The sequence below is a fragment of the Manacus vitellinus genome, unplaced genomic scaffold, assembly GCF_001715985.3.
Source record: "Manacus vitellinus isolate BGI_N305 unplaced genomic scaffold, ASM171598v3 scaffold_0_pilon, whole genome shotgun sequence".
Lineage (NCBI taxonomy): Eukaryota > Metazoa > Chordata > Aves > Passeriformes > Pipridae > Manacus > Manacus vitellinus.
Window position 1 is genome coordinate 6,261,353 of NW_021938789.1, and position 25,627 is coordinate 6,286,979.

The 25,627-nt window shown below is 36.9% G+C and overlaps 1 protein-coding gene across 9 annotated transcripts in view; it reads left to right on the plus strand.

Moving 5' to 3' along the window:
- Positions 1–25,627, plus strand: part of PPP2R2C (protein phosphatase 2 regulatory subunit Bgamma) — a 192,239-nt gene that overhangs the window by 149,466 nt on the left and 17,146 nt on the right. For all 9 annotated transcript variants that reach the window (XM_029961852.1, XM_018089109.3, XM_029961866.1 and 6 more), the window contains one exon: positions 13,047–13,211. In XM_029961852.1, the coding sequence (XP_029817712.1) occupies positions 13,047–13,211 (165 nt within the window). The remainder of the gene's footprint in view (positions 1–13,046; positions 13,212–25,627) is intronic.

A 25,627-nucleotide genomic window follows, 5' to 3' on the forward strand; every position in this document is an offset into this window, starting at 1 on the left:
CCCTCATTTCTGGAAAGATTCTTTGCATTAAGTAAGCAGAAAGTATAAACAATTCATACAGTCTTCTTCTGAGGTCTTTTTCAGATGTCCCAGAAAACCAGAGAATGAAGTTCTATTTTGTAGGGAGGCCTGAGATGTCTTTCATATCTGTCTAAAGTTTTCATGTGTTATCCATACTGACTTAAAGCTTAACTAATGCATCAAGTTTTTAAATGGTTGCCTAATTTGGGCTTTTCCATACAGTATTTTGGGCTTTTTCAGTTAGTATTGTGGACCTGAGAAAGCAAGTATGACTATATCATTTGATCTAACTACAGTAGTTATTGAAGAGAAAGATGTTTTACTACTGCCAAGGTGAAGTACACATACATTATTTCTTGTCTAAAGTACTGACCTGCAAAAATTCTGATAGTCTTCTTTTATTTTCCTCTTGGTAGGCTTATTTCATGCAATCATTGATTGCATGGAAGTAAAAAACATTTTGTGTTTTCTTTAGTTTTTGGGAGGACTTCCTGATTGTACTGAGGTCACAAATAGTGGTACCCAAAATAAACCCAACTGGAAATCAAGACACAGATTTGTAGTCAGGTATTTGAATTCCCAAATATCACATTTACACATCATCCGAGGATGAGATCCAAGAACTAGGGAGGGTACTGAATCTTTGTTAGTGAATATTAGAGTTAAAGTAAATTTAATCAATATTTTTGGAGAGAAAAGTATACTGAAATGCATTTTAGCCTCTTTTATATTTTTTTCATGCATCACTTTGCACTTACTTTATATGATGTTTGTAACATTAAGCCTTAAACTGATGGCTTAAACAAAGCACAGTAACAACTTCTGTAAGTTAAAATACTAACTTCATACCCCACCTTGCTCACATGTACAAGCAAACTAGGCAGACTTCCAATGTTAAAATTACATATGCACTAGAAAAGCATATTTTACTATACATTAAATTGAAGAAAGACAACTCTTAACAGAATAAAACCCAGTCATCATTTTAATAGAGCTGATAAGCAGCATTCCTGTATATCAGTGATCGCATAAAGCCTGATTTTTCTTTCATCTGTTAGAGATGCTGTACTGGTCCATCCTAATTGGATACATAGTACTTGATAAATAATAATTAAGAGGAGAATAAAAAGAGGAAAGAATTCTCTGACTGCTAGTCTGGGGACCACACTGGCTCTGTGAGTAATTAAACAATGCATCAGCCACTTGTTCTTTGTAACCTCTGTAGTCAACTGTGGCCTAAAGTAAAGAATTTTCAGTTTTAAACAAAATAACTCTTGTGACCCTTCTAACCAAAACCATCCTATGATTCTATGACCATCAGAATAAGGATTTTAGAAATGTGGTAGCTGGGAGACTCATAGAATCACAGAATCATAAAATGGCCTGGGTTGGAAGGGACCTTAAAGGTCATCTAGTTCCAATCCCCCTGCCATGGGCAGGGACACCTTCCACTGGACCAGGTTGCTCAGAGCTCCTTCTGGCCTGGCCTTGAACACTTCCAGGCAACTTCTCTGGGCAACTTGTTCCAGTGCCTCACCACACTCACAGTAAAGATTTTTTTCCAAATATCTGATCTAAGCCTACTCTCTTTTAACCTAAGTTGTCATCTTCTCTGAACTGCATAGAATCCTGATAGTAAATGGAGCCTTTTATGAACTCTCAACAGACTCATTTGTAAGAAAAATTCTGCGTATCCCAAGTGTAAAGTGCCAAGAGAGAACTGCATTTTTAGCATCACTTAAATGGCTTTGTCTTGTAGACATTAACATAGATGCTTGTTAGCTTCTGCAACAGGCACTGACTTGGTTCTTCGGCTTCTGTTAAGGTAAGAATACGTCCAGTTCAGTTACAGTATTATTTCTGATCTGTTCATCATCTATTGTAGAATATCTTAATTGAGTATAGCTTTTAAACTTTTCAGAGTAGGAACAGTTGTATGTTTATATATAATCTTGTGCAGATTGCAGTCGTTACAACTAGCTGTGTAATTCAAATAATAGATAATAATTATAGCAGTAAGGCTGTGTGAGTGGGGTCTGTAAGGACCTTACAGATTATTTGTTTTCACGAAATACAGAGAAGTCTCAACATCCGTTTGGAAGACCTCTAAGCATCTCTAAGTCCAGATTTAGGGTGCTCTGAAAACAGTGAATAAATTTGCAAAAGTGGTCTTTCAATACTTTCAGGACTTTTGTTTGGTTTTGCTAGAGGACACTTCTTTATCCTTGTCAGAAACAATTGCTTTTAACTATTCTTGCCACCTTAAAATGACTCCTATCTCAGGAATTTGAGAGTCAGAGAGAACTGGATGACAGAGTGTGACTCACCCAAAGGAGCAGTATCAGAGCTAGTTAAGCAGTATTTTAGCACTGAATCCCTGTCTGAAACCTTCCTACCATACAGCTGAAATGTGCATTGCAACAAAAGCAAACAGTGCGTGGCTGGAGTGTATGGTGTCAATGTCGTCAGGACATGGGATAGTGCTATGGAAATATTCCCTATCTAGCCATCCTCTAAAATAAATAAATTGGAAGATTTGAGTCTGACTGTGAAAAAATAATTACAACTGAGGCCTTTACGTTCTTGGCAACAACCAGTCTCTTCCTTTTTTTGGAGTTGCTTTTAAAGAAGTTAATTTAAGGTGATTTGAGCGTAGCTATAGCCTTGGGATAATTGCAGCACTGCAGATTTATTGTTTAATAAAAAAATTAATTTGTGAATCAGAATACATAATTTTCTTACTTATCACTCCTGTCCATACACAACTTGAATGAATACATATGTGATTACGTTATTCTTTTAATGGATTTCTTTATCTGGTCCTCTGTCTTCTCTAATGCAGTTGTCCCCAAACAGAGACCTATATCTATTATTTAGTTTCTGCAGAGGTAAGGAAAAACATAGCCAGAGGCATTAGAATACTGTTGCTTTTTAAAAATGTATAGTGAATTGCAAAAAGGAAAAACAAAATAGACTGGAGTTACTGCAAATGATAAGAATAGTGTGAAATCATGAGCCTATGAAAACCATTTCAGCATTCTTTAATAGTACATTAAAGAGTACAACTGGGATTGCACTGAATTCATGTGTTTGTAGAGTGATCCGGGCAATGCAGCTACTGGAGATACTTGGAAATTTTAGAATAGGTGCAAACATGTCTTTTCACAGATCTCCACAGAGATTAATTGGGACTATAGCAAACAAGTTACTCTTTTGTATCAGGAATGCCTTTTAAAATGCCATTATCTCAAACTTTCTCAAGTTTATTGCTATCAAAGAGAGAAAGAGCACAGTAAAGCTGAAATGAATGTTATCATGAAATAGAATTTTCAGGTTTTATCCAGAATCTGCAATCCTTAGCAGAGAGGGACTTGGGAACTATGGCAAGGCATATTAAATTACAGATAAAGGATCATGTCATGGAACTGATACTCATCTTAGTAGCACTCACATTTTTAGTGTAATGTGACTGCAGTCAATGAAGTTATTTCTCTGGAAATGGGTAACAGGATTCAGTCCAAGATTTATTGTCTTACTAATTTTATTTCTTCAGTTGATGAGTTTTAATCAGTATGGTGTCGTTGTGGAAGCTTTTAAATTGCCTACTTCTGTTTCCCTCTGGATTAATTTCTCACTGAAACATTTTGAGAATGAACCATTCTCTGTTGTCACAGGTGCAGGTGGTGTATCCAACTTGAAAAACATGCATTATGAATTTATTGAAAGTTAGACAAAAAACCCATTTACACAGTTCTAGGTACAATTATACGAAAAGATAATGTATAAATAATTTAATCACGTCTGCCAGAGGGAAGAATTCTCTTAAATTAGTCTAATTATTCTTGTTCCCATGTGAGTTTGGACTTGAAATTAACCTTGCAAAGCACAATCTTTTGCAGAGTATTAACATAAAGAAGAAGAAAATATAACATGCTTTGCTCATTAGCTAAAATATCTTGAAGAGTGTTCCATATAAGAGCAGAGATGTCATAAAAACACTCACATGGTCATCTTAGGTATTATAGAACTTGAAGTCTGTGTTCTACGTGAGTCATCAAAACCTGAGATCTTGGAATCTTTTCTCACTACTGAAGTAGCCAGAGCACTTCTCATTAATGCAGACATTGCTTTCTTTTCTGTTGTCGTAATAGAAACTGGTGAGGACTGCATGTGAAACTGTAGTAGTTAAGGTAGGTCACTTTTTGGGCCTTTGGAATAGAAATGCTCTGTAAATAAAGGCCATATTAACTTTCATGAAGTTACACCAGCAGAGTTAAGAACAAGTCTAAAACTACTGTTTTGCTACTGACTAAAAGTTACCTGACTTGTTTGGAATCAGTGTTCTGAAAGCACATCAAGCAAACAGAAAAAAAGCTGTGAATATTTAACCCTCTTTGCTTTGGAAAATAATCTTGGTGTTTCAAACTCCCAGAATGGAATTTCTCTGCAGTGCCTTGAGACCAAGCTGATGGGTGTTTTTGTAAATCTTCTCAAATAAATTAAGCAACTAGGATATAAGTCCTGCCCCGAGGTTTTGATCAGATGTCTTATGTAATGTAATATAAACGATTTGAATGTAAGCTTTTATTAGGATTTTTATAGCAGCTATTTTTTAGAAGTGTCTGCCTATTTTTGAAGATAGTTTTATTTCACTACTGCCGTAACAAGCATACAGGGATGAGGAAGAACTTTATGTTCTAAAAAGCACTTCTGGCTGGCTAAATTTAGCAAAAAAATGCATCCTTTGTGACTTGAGTTGCAACTTCAGTTAAAATACAGAATTATTCTGCTCTATTAGGATGCAAATATTACTGTATTGGGGTTTTCTGGAAGGTATATGAAGAAATAAGTTGCCTATTGGGAAAGAAAAGTCCCCACCAAAATGCTCTGAGGAGTCTATACCTGCCAGCTGGAAGTTCTGTGTCTGCTTTTTAAGAGACAGATCTTCCTGAGCTGCATGGCATTTTAATAATAATCAAGAAGAAGTTTCTTGATGGGATTACCTGTTAGTGCATGGCTTAATCATTAAAAAAAAAAAAAAAAAGAGAAGGAAAGAGACATTTTATCTCTTATTTCCAAGTTATGTGGGAAACAATCCCTGGCTATTTTTAAGATGGGATTTGGGAAGTTATATATATATATTAGTTCTCTGTAGTACCAGGAACTCTATTCAGCAAACTAAGTAGATCCCTCCAAGTTTTCTGTTAAATGTCTAATGGATTTCAGAAAAGCAGGTTTGTGAATGATGAGATTATACTGCTGTTGCTTATAAATTGTCCTTGCCTTATTAATGTTGAAAGTTGCACTCTTTTCTTGGAACCCTTGCTAGTATGTAGTACGTGTTGCCATTTACTGTCCTATGTAGAACAGAACTGCTGAAGAGAAGTTAAACCGGGAGACTTAGTAGGGCTCTTCTATTAATAATTTATATGTACCTGAGATTCTTCTGGTATTTATATTCCAAATGTGGGGACATTCAACGTCCCACAACAGTTTCAGACAATTCATATGCAAATGTGTTAACTAAATATGACTTTGGAACCCTTCAGTGATTGAGTACCTTACACAGAGAAATGCAGATGTGCATTTATGAAGGCAGGTCTTTGTCTGTTGATTCATCCACTTAATTTTCCTTTTAGCTGTGTGCAGATAATGATTTCTTTGCTTTTGAAAATTTGAATCTGCATGTGGTTGTTGCTAAAGCAGGCACGTGACTGTGTCTACAGATGAAAATGCGGGCGTCCTGTTCAAAAAAACAAGCCAATAATTCCATTCCTAAATAAATTAAAATTCTCCAGTATCAAATTCTAAATTCATTATTCTCTAAGTAAGTCACTGGTTGCAGTATGTATAAACAGACCTATCTATGACACAATTTGGATGTGACTTGCACCATTTTGCACCATTTTAAATGCTCTTTTTCCTAGCAGTTGCTAGCAATTGCTATTCTACAGTTCTTACTTTTAACGCTTATTCAAATGTTGCACCTAGTCCATAGACAGTTTCTCCTTATATATTAGGAGATATAAGGAGATATGTTTTTCTTCAACTTGCATACAGCAAAGTCTGTGATGTTTACTGCACGTATGGCAGTAAAAGCAATTTCCTGAAATTTGACAAAGTACATTTAAAATATGTTGATTCTTTTTTAAAGTAATATTTATGTAATCAAGGTTTGAGGCTTTCTTGCTGCTATCTCTTTTTATTCTCCTAAGATAATAGGAATGTGAAGTAATTCTGATATTGCAAAGATCGGAATGAGATCTCTCAAATTCAGAATGAGTCTTTAGACTATTCTCCCCCCTGCGGGGGAGGAAGTTCCAAAAGACAAGTGTAATAGTGAGAATAATAACCTCTCAAAACCAACTAACCAAGAAGAGAACTGAGCGAATACTCACGTAGCTGGACTACTATGGATAGGTAGGAGAGAGACCAATAGATTAGAATCCAGAGCTATTACTCTTGCTGGCCCTTAAACTGACCTTTGCCAAACCTTTGCCACTTCATGTCTCAGTTTCATTCTCTATAAAACATTAACACTGATACAAACTCTGCTTTAAACTTAATGAATGGAAGACGTTTTTATTACTACTTTTAATTTCTTGTCAAGTATCTCCAATTCCAAATGAAACTTCAGATGCGAAGTCCAGGAGTTGCAGTTTTGGTTCAGAAGATTGATATTTAGATTCTGTTCCTGGCTTCCTGTTCAGCCTTGGTCTTGAGGGACTGTGGTTTCTTTCAGCTGCCAGTTAAACCAGTAACCTATTCCTACCTGAATAGCTGGAAAGTTTATTGCTACTGCAGCCTGTTAACTATGACCGTGTCTTTTCTTCTTCCACTAACAGCTCTTTTTCATCCAACTTAGGCTGTAATCCTTGACGTAAGAAACCTCAGAAGTCCACAGAACTGTGTTAACATTACTTATTCTCTTCTTTGAATGCACTCCATATGTATTCTTTCTGTCATGGGCAGTCCCTTTACTTTTTGTTTGCACAGTACCTAACCTAATTGTCTATGGTTTGGCCTTCCACATAGAGCTAACAGGGCCCATAATGGGTTTTACTTTTTCAGTGTTTTATAATCCTGATATGAGGAAAAATACAGAAGCCTTTGTATTGTTATAATAGTACTGTTTAAATGCCTTTTTGATGAAGACATTTTGTTGCCAGTCAAAATCAAGCCATTTAAATTGGTATGTTCAGCAAATCACCACCAGCATGAGACTATTGCCAATTCTCAACTCCAGTATGATGTCTGAAGAATCAAAATTCTTCCACTGCTCAGTAGAGTCATTGTTATAATGACCATGGAATTAAAAATGGAATTGGGCTGACACTGTCCTGCTAAGTAATTTTCAGGTATGGATCAATACCTGGTATTAACAGATACTAGGTTCAGCTGGAAGGAGCACACACTTATGCAGCAGTTTCTGCTTTTATGGTTCACAAGAGTCAAGTGGTACAGAAAATGTAATTGCAACTCTCTGAGCTTATAATAAAACCCATACAATACATGCTTTTAGTGGAGCAGTGGGCAAATGCTGTGCGATGGAAGGCATTGACACTGTGGTTACTGGGAGTACTTAGAATATAAATACTGGGTCATCTCTTTGCCTAAGGTAAAACACTGGAATTTGAAGAAAAGGCCAAATCCATTAACCTATTGACAATTCATTCCAGAAACCCTTGACTCTTGGACAACAGGTCTGAAATAGAGATTCAGAAGCTGGAGCCTATCCAATGCTTTCCTTACTGTCAAGATATGCCTATTGTAGAACTGTCATTCAACAGTGAAAACATACAGTGTATCTTTAAGAAATGAGAAGAAACAAATAAGTTGATGGTTATTTAAAGGTTAGGACTTGCTTCTTTCATTGATAATAAGATTGATGTAATCACATTATGATGTTATCAGGCACACTGAGGCCTAATTCTGTCCCTGGTCCCGCTCATGTACACAACCTGGAAGAAAACTGGAGCCATTTGGAATTAATTTTCTCAGCTAGCATGTGGTATAGGAATGATATAACCATCATGTAGGAAGTGTAAAGCTGGTAGGGCTTGATTTGTAAGCATCACAGTTCCCTCCTTGTAATGAAAATAGTTTGCACTAAATGACTAACAGAGGAAACCACTCAGAGAAATGCTTATATTAAAAGTGTAGAGCCTTAGCAGGGCCACAGTAATCAATTACTCTAAACTGAAGCCCTGGCAGCTTCTATGAATTGCTATTGATTTCAGCTACTAGTCAGTGAGTCTTTCTAGGACTAGGCTGAAATGTAGGTGTGAGATACAGACAAAATAAGGAGCCTGAACAAACCTCAGTGGAAAACACAGGGAACAGCCAGGTTCGGTAAGATGTGTTATGCTGAAGGTTATTTTTTGAAAATGCCTAAAAATTGCAAAAACTTAAGTCCCACGCAGGGATAAAAATGAAGTGTCATATCAGCATATATTGAAAAAAGAAAGATGAGAATTTTGGTTATGTTGTGAAGTTACTATGGAAAATTTTGTCTGGCTTTCTAAAGAAAGCTCTTCTCCTCCTCCATTGCAGTTGAATAAAAGAGGGAGGGGACAAGTAATATTTTTTTGTAACCTTCTTCTGACCATAAAAATTATTTCCTTCTTGCAGTTAACCCACAAGTCATATAAAAATTATTCCAAAACAGTGATAGAAGATTCAGTCCTTTATATGCCAGAGCTTGTGAGTTGCAAATTTGTTCTCTACAAAATTTGGTTTCTTGTAGAATTCCTTGATGGTTTCAGGAAGACGAAGCAGCTATTTCTTTATGCATACTGTTCACTTCAAAGGGAATTTAATCTATTTTCAGGAGACTGCTATGTTTCCATTATCATACAAGGAAACTTATTCTGGGACGTTTTTCACTCAGCAGGAATCCTGTGTATTTTCCACATTCTCATTATACATGTTTTGGCATGAGCATAAAGCAGGCATACTCATTTAAATTCTAGCTGATCAAGAGGAAAAGTCTGATTAATGTGAGTTTTGGATCACAGTGAGGGTCAAGTTGGCAACCTGCAATAAAAGGAACTTTCTGGAGTGACTTCTCCCAGAGGGGTATATTTGTGTTAAATCGGTGGCCCAGAGGCAGTGGAACAAATTTTCTTCCTCCTGTTAGCCTTATTTTGCTATCAGCTGCACGACAGCAGCACAAAATACTGGATTAGAACTAAACATACCATATAACTGAATCATGCACTCCGATCACATCCCTCACACTGCATATCACTGCCTTTCCTTACACTCTTTCCTCCTTCCTCTGACACTGTTTTTCTTCCCCCTCTCCCCTCTTTGAGATCTTTCCCTAAAACCTCCTTGCAGTCAGGCCTTGTCCTGCCTCCTTTCTCTCCTATGTTATACCTCTGTTCTTGAATAGTTTGGGGAAAGCAACATAGACACTCAGCCAAGTTAAGGTTACATTGCCTTAGAGTGGCTTTGTTGTCTTTCCTAGAATTAACTTCCTGGTCTTTTAGCTTTACTAACCCATCTCTAAGATCATCATCTCTCACCATTGTGGTCACCAAGTGTACTAGACCTTTCATTTCCATTTTGCTGTGAACAGCAAGTCTTCTATGTAGATTTCCTATAGAAAGTCTTCAAAGCTTTATCCTGTTTCACTGAGCCAAGCAATGGAGGAGAGACCTGGTATGTCAGACAGCAAATACTGAGGGGGGACAGACCTGTTCTGTTTTTTGTGAGCAAGAAGATATTTTCTGTTCTCTGTTTTAATGTTAATGAATTAAAAAACTTCCAGTGCCTTCCAGCCCATCGCTGGCAAGGTGTCAGTTCAACCCTCCCTTAGTGCAAGTATCTATCAAGGATTAAAATGCCTCATTCTTGACAAGCATGTGTGAGAGTCAAAGCAGCATGAAAATCTTTTTCATTTTCTTAAGGGAAATTCCTACCCTGTTCAGGCACAGGAACACCAAGTTTTACAGGACAACAGAATTATATCCTAGTACACTGCCAATGGTGAACTGAACTCTCTGTTCTTTTTGTCTTAGATACCTTTGGTCTTAGGTGTTTTGTCCATACTCTGAAAATTAACCAGATTTACAACAGGAGTCAGATGTGACTGGTATTTCGGAGGTGAGTGAACTGAGAGAGAGGGACCGTGCCCCACTCAAGACGTCCTTCCATGAGATACAATTGCAAAGGAAGACAACAGTGTAGGAGACAACTCTACAGATTTATGCCATAAGAATACTTTTCTCTGTAGCAATGGAATTTTAGTTTAATCAGTTTCTGCCAGATTCCCTCTGCTTTGAGCTTTTCAAGTTCACCAAAGGGCTTGTTTCTGAAGCACACTGTCTGATCCAATTTTTTTTTATTTATTTTTTTTTCCTGCCATGCAACATTGTGCTTAAAAGGAAGAAAAAGACACAAAGGGAAGATAGAAAACTAGAAATGAGAAGTGTCTCATGGGAGATACTTGCCCTTACCATGTCATGCTAGTTTAAATACAGTTTCCACACATCACATGTACTTGATTGTTTTCAAATAGATGGCAAAAATCATGAGAGGAGGAAAATGTTCCTTTGTGTGACATATTATTCTTTTGATATATTGGGTTCTGTGGCTGTCAAAACAAAGGCTGTTTTTCCATCTATTATTACAAATGCATTTCGGGTAAATCTCTTCTGCAACTCTCCATTCCCTTGATTGTTTACTTCAATACAGTGTTATTGTTTTAATTTTTCTAAATCTAACGAAATGATGAATTTTCAGTGGTGCATTTTTGCTGTGATCCTCAGTAGGCAATGAGGTTCTTTCTCAGTGGAGATTTAGATCACATCTGGAAATGCAGTCTGTTTCAAGTATTTTCTGCTTTTCTGGCAGGAGAATGGAATATTTAATTTCATTATTCAGCATAGGTTTATTCATTTTATGCAATGAAGGGAAATTCATCAATAGTGTCTTCAACATCCAGAAAAATGATACTTGCCATGACTGTTTCACATACTCTATTTATATTTTATATCTTTTTCATCACTCAGCAGTTATTCATCTCTCTACTGAGAGGTGAAATTCTTTTATTGAGTTACTGTAATTTCTCTGAACCCCAGAAAGCAATTCAGTCTCTGAAAGCAATTGCTTTTACTTAAAGATGTTTCTTGAGACAGATTCACCAAATATAAATAACTGAATAAACGTGGTTTTTTTCTGTTGATTTTCAAGAATGTTTAGTGATGCTTTATAAAGGAGGTAAATCAATGTTTTTCTATCTTAACATTTATTGCACTAATATTAATCATGATGGATTCTTGGAGATGAATGCAAGCATGATAGTACAAGTAAGTAGGAATGCAGTTAAAATGCAACATTAATTCATTCCCAGTTGTTACTAAATGTCATAAGATATTAATAGTTTTGCTGATATTTTCCTTGGTGTAAAAAAAAAAGGCACAATAGTGTGATGCAAAGTCATCAAGATATTTATCTCTGAATATTTTATATTATTTCAGTATAGTGTCTTGGACCTGCATTTTTTGGGAAAGATCAAAGTATAGAGTGTAAAGGTGGTGATAGACTGTACCCCATTCCCACAGAAATCAATCAAAGGTCTTCCATTTCAGAAGTGGGCACAGTGGGAACAGAAACAGGCTTAATACCACAATATATGATTTCTCTTGCCATCAATAAAACAGATTTTCTCATTTATCTTATCCTCTGAGGTGCTTAAATTTTGAATGTCAGCTGATTCAAATTTTATGTTCAGGGAATCCAAGCACTGAGATGATTTGTGTTTAGGGCACTGAACTGGGATTCAGTAGATCTGGGTTTGTTCTGTCATGCATTTCCCGTGTGATCTTATGCAAATCCTGTATTGCTTCTCTCACAGCCTCATCAGTAAAATAGGGTAATGTTTCTCTTCTTCTTGTTCGAAGGATTTGTTAACATTTGGATGGCTTATCTACAGCAGATTGCTGAGGGCCATGTGAAAATGTACAATCTTATTTAAATGTAGTACTTTACATATATATTCTTTCATTTTATGCTTCTGTATCTACTGCTCTTTTACAGCCCCCTCATGGGACTCTTTCATTCTTTTCTTTATAAGCAGTCTTCCACAGGCTGGCCTTCTCCTCCAAATACATGCTAATCAGGTCCTGCTTTTTAAGCTCACCAAGGCAGGTAATATATACCTGCCACAGAGACACAAGTGTTGGAGAGGCACCATGTGAGCTGCACTTCATGTGGTTGTTCTTTGGTGATCTAACTGACAGGTTTGTTCTTGAGAAACTTGATCTTTGATGGATTTTTGGCCCCAGTAATGTTCACTTAAATGATTCAAATGTACAATTCTCAGTCACAGAAATTCGTATTGATTTCAGTAATGAGCATCATTTACATAAAAACCTAAGAATGCCATTTCATATACTTCTTTTGTAAGTATATAAATGGCAAACCTAATACTGTGCAGTTTGTTTTTGAACAAATTGTATTAGTATGTATTCACCCAAAACCATTTCCATAAATGCTTCTGTGTTTTCCACGAACCTTTCCAAAAAAAGTACCTTTTTTGAGGCTTTTAACTTAAACTACATGGATTTTTTTAACTTAAGTTGCTTGATCATAAAAGCCAGTGAACCTTCACTGGAATGAACAGACCTGAGCTGTGCATTGTTCCCTATCAGTCAGTGTTATCTGGGATAGAGCAGTGATTTCAAAAGCAAATGCAGGAGATACAGCTACATGTTCTGTTAGTTTCACTGAAGGTGAGAATTCTGTATCCCTGGAATACTGTTTCTTTGATGTCCTTGCACAACATGGGCAAATGTTGACCTGCTAATGGCATCTACTGTAAAACCATGCAGACTTCGAGTTTGATGTTGGTCTTTGAGTTTGGTGTAAGTGGGGCAGGTACGGAAATTTAAAAATGAGTATATTTTTACCTAAAAGTGTTTCTTGTGTGCACATTTACGTGCTTCCTTTGAGGAGGCAGTAAGAGTTGTGGTTTAGCTGCAGACAATTGCATTTTCCTTGATGAAACTTCCATTCAGACATTGTAGATATAAAGCCAGCCAATATGGAGGACCTGACAGAAGTGATCACAGCCTCTGAGTTCCATCCCCACCACTGCAATCTCTTTGTCTACAGCAGCAGCAAAGGATCCCTGAGACTCTGCGACATGAGGGCATCGGCTCTCTGTGACAAACATTCCAAGCGTAAGTCCTTGCTTCGTTGAGCCCCAGATGTCATTAAAGTCTTATTATTCAGGGACAGCATGTAGATGTGTGCAAACCCCGGTGTATTAGTTTCTCCTTTGCACACATTGGAAAACAATGAAAGGAAGAAAATTTTTTTTTATCTGTACAGGTATTAGCTGTGAACTTGATAAGAGTCATATCTGTGACTGGTTGTCTTTATAGTTCTTATTGCAGGGATCAGTGAAGAACCCAGAACTCTCTAGCAAAAGAGAGAGGATTCCTAACAAATCAAAGAGGGTGGGGGCAGTATTTAAGTAGGTGAGCATAGTGTTTTGAATACACAACTACTGTTCTGAGTATTGCAGCAAGTAAATTTTGATTGGCAAACTGCCTTCAAAATTTTGAATCCATTTTCATGGATTGAGAAATATTAGTGTCCTACCTAAAAATGTAGTCCTGCATTCCCTAATATGTATCTTTTCAATAACGTGCCTGAACAGATTCAGAGGAAATACAGTAAGTAATACTGAAGGGGAAAAAAAGAGAAGAAAAAGTTACTGTTTTGGTATAGAAGGTGTCATCTGTCCTAAGTGATTTTATGTAGTCTGTGAAACTCTGATATGAACCACCAGTTCATGACAGTTCATATCTGAAACCTACATAAGAATAAGGAAGCAAAATGTTAATTTTTTTTCTCAAAGTAAAGGTTGAAGGAAAATACATGTTCGTAATGTCTTACTATCAGCTCTTTATGTTCTAGGGAAGACAGACTATGGTTCATCAGTAATCTGGAAGCCTGGGTACTTCACTTTTTGCAAATGATAAATGCTGAGACAAAGGCATCATATTGTGTGGCTGGTTCCTTTGAGGAGCTGAGAACCTAAGGAGTCAACTGTGGTGGCTCTGCTTTAGTCACCTTCAGGACTGGGGCTTCCATTTGAAACACTGGAAGGAAATTCAGGAGAAATTCTCTTGGTGCAAGAGCACATAAGAGTTTTAATGTCACTCAGTGCCTACTTGAACCTTTATGAGGTAGGCAGATCTTATTAGTAGGGGCAGAAAGGGAGGGAAAAGCATTTGAATATTTAAATGAGACAGAAGTGGGGCACAGATTTAGCACACAAGCTATTTTTTAAACTGAAGTAAATGTAGTAAAGAGCCTATGACTAGGCTGTAAGGAAAAGTGCACATGCTCAGAACCTCTTAGGATGTGGGCCCCAATTATAGAAAATAACCTTCAAGGACAATTTCCTAAGCAGAGAAGTGTTCTACCTTTGTTAGCTGTATCTCGTTGTACTTGTAGGGGGAATTCAATACCATGAAGTGAAATATAAGCGTGACACAGTGACACAATGCTGCAGGTTATCCTGTCCCACTTAATTGTTTTATTCTGTACTACTTTCATTTCTTCCTGTTAATAAGGCCTCCATGCCCCTGTAACTCATTGCCAAATGCCAATCACAACTTATTAAAGCCACAATACAGTAACCCTGGATGAAAGAAGGCGTTTTATGCCAGAAGTGAGCGCAAGGTCTAATGGTCATTGATTAAACCCCATTTTCCAGATCTATGAGTTAGAAAATAGCCATTTAATGTAGCATTGCTGCACTGAACTCAAGTCAAGCTCATTGAGAAGCTGAGCGTGTACAGCACAAAATTGATAAGCAATGGTAGAACTTCCAAAGTGTTAAAAGAGTAGGCCCATGTCCTGCTGATTGGAGTTTTGAGTGTAGCTCTCAGAGGCAAGCAAAACTAATTTTGTAAAGCCAACAGTAGCCCAGAAGGATATACCATAAAACCCAATCAGTCTGCAAAATCAAGTTATTTACATGATTGTCTCTCTAGTACCTTCACTGTGTGTCTGATTCTTCTTTACAGTAGCTAAATTTACATATGGTTCATATGCATGATGAGTACCCTGCTCTCCAAGCTCGGCTTGTCTTTCAGTCGTTCCCCATAACTGACTTCACTTCTAAACCAAAACACTACAACTGGAGTCACTGTAAACCCTTGTGTTCTGCCATGCATCCTTACTTCCTCAGCTCCGTTTGGTATCACTGTGTGTTGCGTTTCAGATACTGTTCTGAGAACATAAAAGATGCACGTATTTTTAGGGATAAAAGATCCAGTGTAAAACTTAGAAAAATACCTGGATGATGAGCATATGTTGTGAACTTCTAGGTTTTATTCAGATCTCTGTAGCTGTGATAAAGTCCATTGCAGCCCTCGGGGAAAGGGCCCTTCCATTTGTACAAGCTTACAGAGTGCCATGAATAATTACTGTGCCATACTGTAAAAATAAATTATGTACTAATATCTGTGGTGTAAGTGAACTGACATGGGATGTTAATAAATTACAGTGTCTTGAAGATTTCTGGTTTGCTGAACTCAGTGGCAAAATCTCTCTTTTCAGCATTAGTGACAGGAGCCTTGCAAGGTTTCCCTTATAAATCCTCCTGGCTCTGACCTGGATGAGACGAGTATGTACTCATCCTTGATGCCTATGCTGAGATTTATTAGCAAGCAACCAGTTCGTGTGATGAGATGTAGTGGGGATCTCTGTCCCTTAGAAAAATTATCTCAGACCACCAAATTATTCATAAAACATTGAAAGAATATCAGGTCAGTAGTTGAATTTTAAATGGTCATTGAGATACTGATAAGGTGTGATAAAATGTGTTGTGTTTTTAATAGACTACCGTAAACTGCTTCTTATAACAGCTCTATAATAGATCATGCAATGCTGAGCAAGTATCAGAAGAAAGTCTTGTGTGACCATAGCAAATGTATATTGGAGAAAGCCCAGCCTGTAACCACAGGGCAGGTACACACATAGTACTGTTCTGAGTTATTACCACACTTGGCAAGTAGTGGGACAGGATGCCATCAAAAATGTTCAGGAGAGGAGGTGCCAAGAGGGATGCATGTCCCTGCTTATTTAGAATGTTAGAGGGGTGGGAATAAGGAAGCAGTCTACAGCATTAGAGGTAAAGATTTAAAACAGATATGAAAGTCTCAAGCAGCAAGAAATAGGGATTAATTTAAATAATATGGAACATTTCACCTAAATAGTGTACTTGCCCAAAAACCCAAAGATTGCCTTTAAGACATTATTCAGGCAACACTCATGGTAATGCAGTGTAGAAAAAAGTCAGTATAGGGAAATCTGTGGCAGCAGCAAAAGTATCATTTTTAGAGCAGTCAGCTAGGAACATCAAAACTAAAAGAATTACCCACCACAAATTCCATAAATTCTCATGCAAGGGATTCAGATGACACAGAAGGCAAGCATAAGGATCGTGTTGCATTACAGCAATATAATATGCAATTGTTCAATTAAGAAATAGTTGCTAATTTGGTTTTGAGTTTTTCTTGCTAATATTATGTTCAGATGCCCTTATAAATGTGTTTGGAGTTAATATCATTCTTCCAAACAGCTTGTGGGCTAGATGGGTACATATGGCTGTTTCAACAAATCATATAATAAAGCAGTCAGCTAAAGAAAACTGTGCTTGAGCATGTGAAGTCAGAAAAACAATGAAGAGCTTTTTCAGTAGTTCATCAGAATTATTAAAAACATTATTAAGTGGTAAATATGAAATGTATAGTTATGCGATATGGAAATTTAAGTCACTCAAGAGTATAACTCCTGTTGATATTTCATGTAATAGCCTTAATATCTTAAAGTCATTGCATACTTCAGAAGTAGTAATCTATTTAAATACCATATGTTGCTTTAAGGGTTTTTTATTATTAATTTCTTAATATGTATTTGTAGACTAAAACCCTGTTTCTAATTATCCATTACCCATGTGCAAAATTTACAACAACATACTTCAAGGAAAGAGGAGCTGCAGTTTCAAGTTGATTGCTCTGTGTGCCGTGGTGATCTTTAAAAGGCAGATTTTGGGGTTATACAGCATTAGCCTCTGTCACCATTCATGCTTTTTGTCCTCCAGACAGACTTCACAAACTCCTGAAATTGGTGTCTGTAAGAGAAGCCATTTAGAGCCCCCCTCACTTTGACCAAAGAAGTATTTATAGGTGACAGTCCTAACAGCTGTCTTCTCTTGTCTCTCCCTGAAAGGAGCAAAGCATCCCACCTGGTGCATCCCAATTCCATGGGATCCAGTATCTTGAAAGTATAAAATGGTCTTGGGAGCAATGCAGAGTGATTTTTGGGGTTGGTTTGTCACTCAGAGATGCCACCCGAAGATAATGGTAGTAGTTTTTTCATTCAGAGTCCTCTTCCACATTTTTGTTTGAAATCCAGGCATGAAATAAATGCCAGCTCTTCCCCAAGGATAAATGCCACTGTCCTGTCAGTCTGGCATGTAACTCAATTGGGTTAGCTGCTAGGCTTTTTTGAGATTACCTTTAATTTTAAAGAATTCAGAACTGTGGAAGCAGCCAAGACAGAAATCAAGGATAATCTACTTGAACATGTTGAATTTTTAAAATCAAATTAATTATATTTACTGGTTGTTTAAAGCAGATTGGAATTTCAGGGACAAGACAACTTTCAGACCTCTGACTGAATATGGATTATCTTTCATTTGCAACAGAGAACAACCAGATGCACAAAAAAGTCTGTGACAGACTATCCCTGCTGGATTTGCTAATTAATATTGACCTTTCCAAATGAATGATGCTTATTGTCTGACTGAAAAAGGGACAACTTGTTTTTCTTCTATGTGAGCTTTACATCTAAAATACGCTTTTTATTTCTGCATCTGGTCTCATGTCAATTTATCATCTGAGAGAGAGGGACAATCACCATTCTCCCTTTGTGCACTGAGAGGTCACTGTCCAAGTGATGTCCACTTCAGGCAGAATCAGCAAGGTTTCATGTGACAGGAGTGAAATTTACCCGAGCTTCCAAAATGATTTGACCCTGTGCTTTGATGATGTCTTGTTCTTCCTATCCTAATTCTGGATTTATTTTTAGAGGCATACATATGCACTACAAAGGCATATATTCATTGCTGATTTTGTATCCCCAGTGAAAAAATGTGCCCGTATCCTGATAATTCTTTAATTATGAGTGTCAATAAAGATCTGTTACTACAATTTCATGCACGGTAAACTAGATCCTGGAATAGATCCTTCCTTGTGCGGGAATCCATTGTGCCGTTAGCATGGACTCCAAACCTTCTATTCTGCTCAGTTTGGATGAATGGATAATAAAGACATTTAAAACACAGCTAATGTAAATTCAAAAATGTTTCTACAGAAATGCAGTTATGTCTATATAGTATTTCCTTCAGTTGTGCAAAGTATGTTAAATCAGAGGAAGAAAAAAAGCTGATTTATATACTTCTAGCTATCAAATAGAAGGAGGAAAGAGAAAGGCCTGAAGCAATGGTAAATGATTTATGATTGAAAAGGTGTTTCTTTAACCACTCTCCCCCAGCTACACACAGATAAAGCAAATAACTGCTCCAAGATTGATTTAATTATTCAGTCTATTAAAATTCCTGTCTTGTTTGCTTAATTTTTTTTAATAGCAACAAATACTGCTTTTCAATGTCTCATGAAACCGACGTTCAAGATTTTGTTTCACTGGGGGAGAAAAAACTCACCATTAATCCTGATCTAGACAGGAAGGCTTACACATGAATTTGGCTGTAGAGGAGTAGTAGTTTTATGTCCCATTAATTCCACGGGATTGCTCACAATATGTGACATTAAATATGCACATAAGTCTTTGTGAGACCGAGGTTTAAAGAGCCTTGATCTTCTAGATTGTGCTTGTGGTTTTTTTCACTTCCTTGCTCTCTTTAGCACCATTTCTCTTTATTAACAAACTCACTGGCAAAGTTACATTAATCTAAGCAACTCTGTAGTGAAGCTCCCACCCACTGATCTTTAGCTATTGATCTGGCTTTGCCTTTCAGCACTAATGCACTGTCCCTTGTGGTTTGCGACAAGCTGCAGCAACTCACTGCAGATGGTAAAACAGATTCTTAAATATTGATTTGAGGCTCCACTTTTAAAAGCCATGCTCTCTAGAGGTATTGATGAGAAGCCTAGTTTTAATATTGGGTCACTGGATAAAGGAATGCTTTGTGGTAGGTGGAATTTCAGTCTTGTGGTGAGGAAGTAGCTTCAGAAATTTGCTCTGAGTAAAAGAAGAAAAATGATGTGTAAGTGACCGGGGCACAGAGAGGTGCCCAATGAATTATATAAAAACAAACAGAAAATTCAAATGTAAAAAGGTTCTGCTTTTTCAGTTTAAAACAGGATAAGCAACCACAGGCTACAGTAATATAAATTTTTAAATAAAGGTGTCTTACAAAGTAATTGTGTTTTACATTGCTTATGAAAGTACATTCAAAAATTCCCACATGTGTATAATCATATTAATCAGTGTAGACCAAGAAGACAAGATTGTCATATTAGCAGATAATTCTGTTATTGAAAGAGAATTTCTGAAGGAGATGAATATATGAGTGGATTGGCTTAATAGAAAACAATAAAACATTCGGAGATAGTGAAAGATAGAGTAAATAATACTGGTAAATCAAATTATTATCATGAATAATGAAGCTAAAAGGCTTAAAGAGACCATGAATTTCAAAGGGAACTTGCAGTTGGGATTTATTCACTTAGAATGAACTCAGGAACTCTTTTGCATGAAATCCTAAAATAGATTTTAAACAGTGCATGTTAGTGACTATACCTGGTCCTTCTGGCCCAGTGTTCTGGCTCTGGTAGTGGGCAGTAGCAACATCAACAGAAAATACATGAACAGAGCAAGTGTATATATAATCTTTAGCCTCTGCAATATGCAGCTGGAAACTTGAGCTTCATGGACTTTAGTGAGAATGAATTTACTGCGTTTAACAATACTGAAATGGATGTTCAGGTTTTGGGTTTTTTTTAATTTCTACAGTTACCTTTGAATCTGAGTATATTTTTTACCATTCACAATATCTTTCAATAAAGTCTTTAGTAGCTTAATTAGGCATGGTATGAAGAACCATCTGCTCTCTCCTTACCCTTTCCTGGTTTCATGTGGTGACCCCTACTTGTCGATTGGAAGAGACAGTGTACAAAGTGAACTGTCATTCCCTATTCATCCTTTCCATGCCACTCTTTATTGCAAACCCCTCAGTCTTTCCTAGGCTGAGAGACCCCAGCCTATTTAGTCATTCCCTGCTAGGAAGGAATTTTGTACTTCTGGTCGTTTTTATTGCCCATTTTTGTGTCTCCTTGAGATCTCTGTCACATTAGAGATAAGTCCAGAACAACGCTTAGCTCAAGATGTAAGCATATCCTGAATTAATTGGCACCAAAAAAAGGCTTTCTGTGTTGAAGGATAGCGACAAGTGTCATATGCTTTAAAAAAAAGAATAAGATTAGTATTTTTATATGCGTTCAAGTGAAATTTAGTTCAGTTTTTTTATACTAAATTTGATGAAATACATGTGATGGAGCAAATCACAGCTGATCTGAGAATGGTACTAATTTGCCATCTAAAAATATTATAGTTAAATAATTTGTAAGACTTTTAGCTTAGGATCATGTTTTGTGTGAAACATTGAAGTAGAATAACCATGTATTCCAGAAAAAAAGAATGGTTAAAATTTTTTATTTATCAAGTTCTTTTATATTGGTTCTTGTTCCTTTTGCAAGTAACTGTGGCTAGTCAAGATGGGTCCAATTCCATTTCAAAGTACTGTTTTCCAGTACATTTTAATTGGGAATTGCAGCCATTTGCATTCGGGATCTGGAATTAAATAGGGACTTAGTTTAAATCATAAATTGGTTGGCCTGGGACTGCATCTCTTTTCTGTGTTTATGAACCTTAAAGCTCACTGAAGGATTACCTGATCCACCATCAGTATTTCCAGGTCCAGCTGAAATACACCTGTTGTTTGTATACCTATGTAATCTGTAATAAGTTCTTAATTCAGCCTAGCTGCAGACTGTTTGCTTGCTTGTATAATAAAAATGAAAATTATTCTCCGCCTCTTGTTCCAGCATCTTTGTTGGCCCTGGCTTCTATGGTCCTCTCCCTCCTCACTAACCCCACTGCCTCTTGTTCACTGTTACCAAAACTGTCTTCACCCATTTGTAGCTGTGACCCTTGAACAGGAACTGGATGATTTTGTATATTCATTAGCTGTCTTTTGAGGGAGAGAGAGTAATTTCATGGTGCAGAATTGCCAAGGATTTAAATCTAAGTAACAACACTTAAATACTATAAAAACAGAAGTTCTGAGGACAGGATACAAAATATGAACATTGTCCTTTAGGAGAAAAAATGCTTTAATAAGTTATTACTTGTTCATAAGTAGAAAGAAAATAGGAGGTTTTTTTCAGGTAGAGGGAATGACTTTTTAAGGCTATCTATAATTTTATCCTATGACTGATGGTATTTCTCACCAGATCTGTGGAGCTGTTAAGCATTCATCTTCAAGTTTTCCCTTGCTTTGTTTTTTCCCCCCAGATAATCACATGTGCAATATGTATAAACATAATTTATTTTTCCTTTTCTTTTTAAATATACTACTTTGTAGTAGCAAAAAGTTGGTTTGATCTGTAGTTCTGCTTTTAGTCATCAGTAGCAGAAATTTCCAGGGTTCGTATCTTTATGCCTTAAGGAGTACACAACATTATCATTGTCTTCTCCCTCACTAGTTCTTTGTTTCTCTTAGTTTTTACTGATAATTCATAGTAAATACAGTTATCTGCAGATGCTCAGGCCATGATAAAAAAAATTTACCAAAGCTTAGACCCTATGTTTCTGTCTTTTAAAATCAGTGAGAGTTTTGTGTATCTGCACACAGTTGGCATGCACTTCATCCCATCAATCCATTATATACTTATAAATTCAGGTCAATAATAAGAAGCGGCTCTAAATAAACTTTCACTGCAATAGAAAGCTAGGTTTCCTAACTCCTGCCCCATTTATTTCAGATACTGTATTACTTTCCCTTTAAATAGATAATTCTTCTTTGTGTTTTTATTAAAAACATTATTTGTATTTTGGAACCATCTGTGTTGTGACAGTGCTGTGAGTGCTTGTGTTTTTATTTCATCCAGGCAAAAGAGTGAAGGTAACAGAAAAAGGAGAAGGAATATTCAAAAGTCAGCCAATGAATTACCCAAGGTCATATACTGTAATGTAGAAAATTGTGCATACTCCATCTTGTGATGATTTTGGGAGGAATGCAGGATTTTGTATGCTATATCAGATTGTGAGACTGCACCCACCATATAAGACATTTTTAGCATTATTTTTAATATTTTTTAAAGTTCACATATGCCAGAATTTACACTCTGCAATGATTAAAGCTCTGCCCAGCTACTTGTTCAGAATTGAACTTGAAAATTACTTGGGGTTGGTTTTTTGTTTTCTTTATTGGATGTATCTTGTCCAAAGTGTATCACTTTTAAGTGTGTGGAATCAGGCCAATATTAATAGGATATTGCAGTGGCAGCACCTGTGACCCCCAGAGTGCAGCTCAATGAGAACCACAAGGGTATTAGTAGTTTGTGCACCACACTTCTTTTAGCTACTGCCCAAGGCATCTCCATTCTTTTGGCCAGTGAAGCCGAGTGAGATGGACCTTCCCACCCACTCTTGCTGTTCCTGGCTTTTTTTTTTAATTTCAGATATCTGCATCTATTTCTGCATAATAAATGCACACATTAGAGATGTCTTTCCTATCCATTGATTCTAAGGAAAGTCTCCATGTGTACCTTAGATCAGAGAAATTCAAGGAACACACAAGGCAACAGTGTTCTTTATGAGAGATAAGAGTTTGCTTCTCAGCAGATGGCAGTTTCTTTTGAGAAGGACGCAACATATTTTTATGCTGCAGATTTTCTTCAGGATTCAGGAAAACAGTGCTCTGGCAAGTATCCTTCAGCCAACTCATCCTTCTCTATGAAATCTGGACTTCTGTGAAAAGCTACTGGGGTTTTCAACTTGTGAGCAGGAAGCCATGCAGAAAGGAAAATTTTTACTTCCATAGGCAGACTTCTCAGTTTACCCGTGTATCTGCTAGTAGGGTAAGGGGCAGGAGCAGTGTCTTCTTTGGAGGTTCCTCTTTAAACATTGGCTGTACTCAGAAATATGTTCTACTTCTCTCTGTAATCCCATGATGTTTCTCTATTCTAGAGGCCTGTCACCAAGGTCACATGTAAGTCTGAGCAAGTGTCATGTGAAAGCTCAGCACATCACACCATTTGTGGTTTCTGTGTTCATTAGGTAGCTAGACAAGTAACTTTATCTTTCACATAATTAGCACTGTGACCATTATCAAGAACAATATTAATGAAAGTTAAATACCCTTTTTAATGACAAATTTTAGTTATTTAAAATTAATGAAGAAATTGATCAAAGAGTATAATCAAATCTGTAGTTGTATCTCAGTAAAGTTCAGATTCCAAGTCCTGGTCTAGCAAGATTTATTTTGCTACAGAAAAATAAGCTAGATTTGAAGTCTCGTGTTTTGGGCACTGATTGCTCCCTGGCATAAGAGCGGCCTCCAAAAGATAAGTCTGAACTGTAATGAATGGAAAATATGTTTTCAGTGCAGGCTGTCAAAACCTGTTTTTGCAAACAGTGGGATAGATCCATGTTTTATTCCTATCAGCTTGGAGAGGCCAAGGTTGAATTTGAATTGCTTTCCTTAACTGAAGTCCAAGTCACATGGCTGTCACTGCTGTTCTGTCTCCAATTATTCAGCTCATATTAGCCAAACTGAATGAACTATGCTGTTTTGCAGTGTGTGCATAACCTTATGTTGATGCTAAACCAGAAATAGCCGAGTCCCATGAACACTATCTCTCACCTTCATTTCCTGAGGTTAATGCCTTGTTCTTGTTGCTCAGGCAGATGTTGGTAGTTGCTAATCTTTCTCTTCTTTTACTGGGAGCTGCTCCTTAATTTCCTGTAGCAATTTTCTTGTGTTGGTTATGCTCACTTATAGAAACTATCTGCAAAGAATTACTGCTACTAACATTTTTACTGCTATCTTTCTTTCTGTAGTGATATGAGGCTTTTATGCCTCTGTTAGTTTCCACAGTTAATTAATCTAAGTCTTTCTAATACTTAATATGGTAAGGATAGAAAAGCAATAAACAGGGCAGATAAAGGATGAAATAAATGGTTTAATCTCATTAATTAACAAAATACAGAGTATCCAGGTACAAATATTACTCCTCTTCTTATCACTGGGAGTTGGATAAGCCACATAGAGCCAAGAAAATATATCTAAGCTATAAATGAAGGTGTAGTTCAGTTAGTGTGGGTTTTGTTTTTTTCTTTCCTGATTTTAATAGCAGCTTCACATCATAATTAGGAGGATGAAATTCCTGCCAGCCAAGTACATAGTTTGGACAGATTAAAGGGAAGAGGTATGAGAAATGATAATTGCTTTCTGCTCATCAGACTTCTATTGAAAATCTGACAGGATAATTACAAAATACCTGCCTTTGCAGAATGTCTAGGCAAATTTTTAAAGAGCTATTTAAAGTTGTTCGTTTACAATCTGTCTGAAAAGAAAAGTTTTTTCCCCTCTTTTTGAGGTAGTTAATTACAGTTGAGATGTGTGGTGCATGTTTAAATATAGACTTTCTTCCCATGTGCATGCCTGCCTGCATTCCACTGCCCACCCCCAAAGAAAATTGCCCATAATTTTTTGCATTACCCCACATACTTCACCCACGTACTCACCCTTAGCTTTCAGCAGAACATTATTTCCCCTGATGGAAACTAACCTCATTGCTTCCAACAGTCTGAATCATAGTCAGAGATAAATTAATTGAGAGAGGAATGTTCCAGTGGACTATACAAAAAACTTTATTCTGACTGACAGTAAAAAAGTGTTCTACTTTCAGGTGCTTTTGTGTCTCATCACAGTTTTCAAAGAATATTTTAGGTGTAGGTCCCAAAAACCTACTGATTTGGTTGAGAACTAAGGTCCCTAAGGTCTGAGTTTCTACTAAAGTTCCCCATATAAGGTCATTTGAATCACAGGGCCACAGATGCCTGCAGAAAGACAACAGAACTCTGGGAACCTGGTAGGCAGGATTAGAGTCATCCAGTATCATTTTCATGTGCAGTTGAACAGGGATGACCAATCTCCTAGCTTACAAGGGCTGGATTTTCATGCATGGCAGTACTATAAGCAGAGTTCCACGATCTCCTTCCTTGTTGCATCACAAAGAACCACAAACAGTCAGGGAGTTTAGTGCTTTCCAGAACTGTCAGCAATTGCACATCAATTACATAATTCCTGCATCTGTGTGGTAAATCTCTGTCTATTTTCTGCTCACCTCTCAGAGGTAATTGCAATTTGCAATTGCTTTCTAAAATTCTCATGTTTAGTCTCAGACGCCTTCAGATATGACTGATGAGTATCTTGCAGCCTGGCCAATTGGTTCTGGCAACTAGGGCAGGCTTTGAGTAACCAACC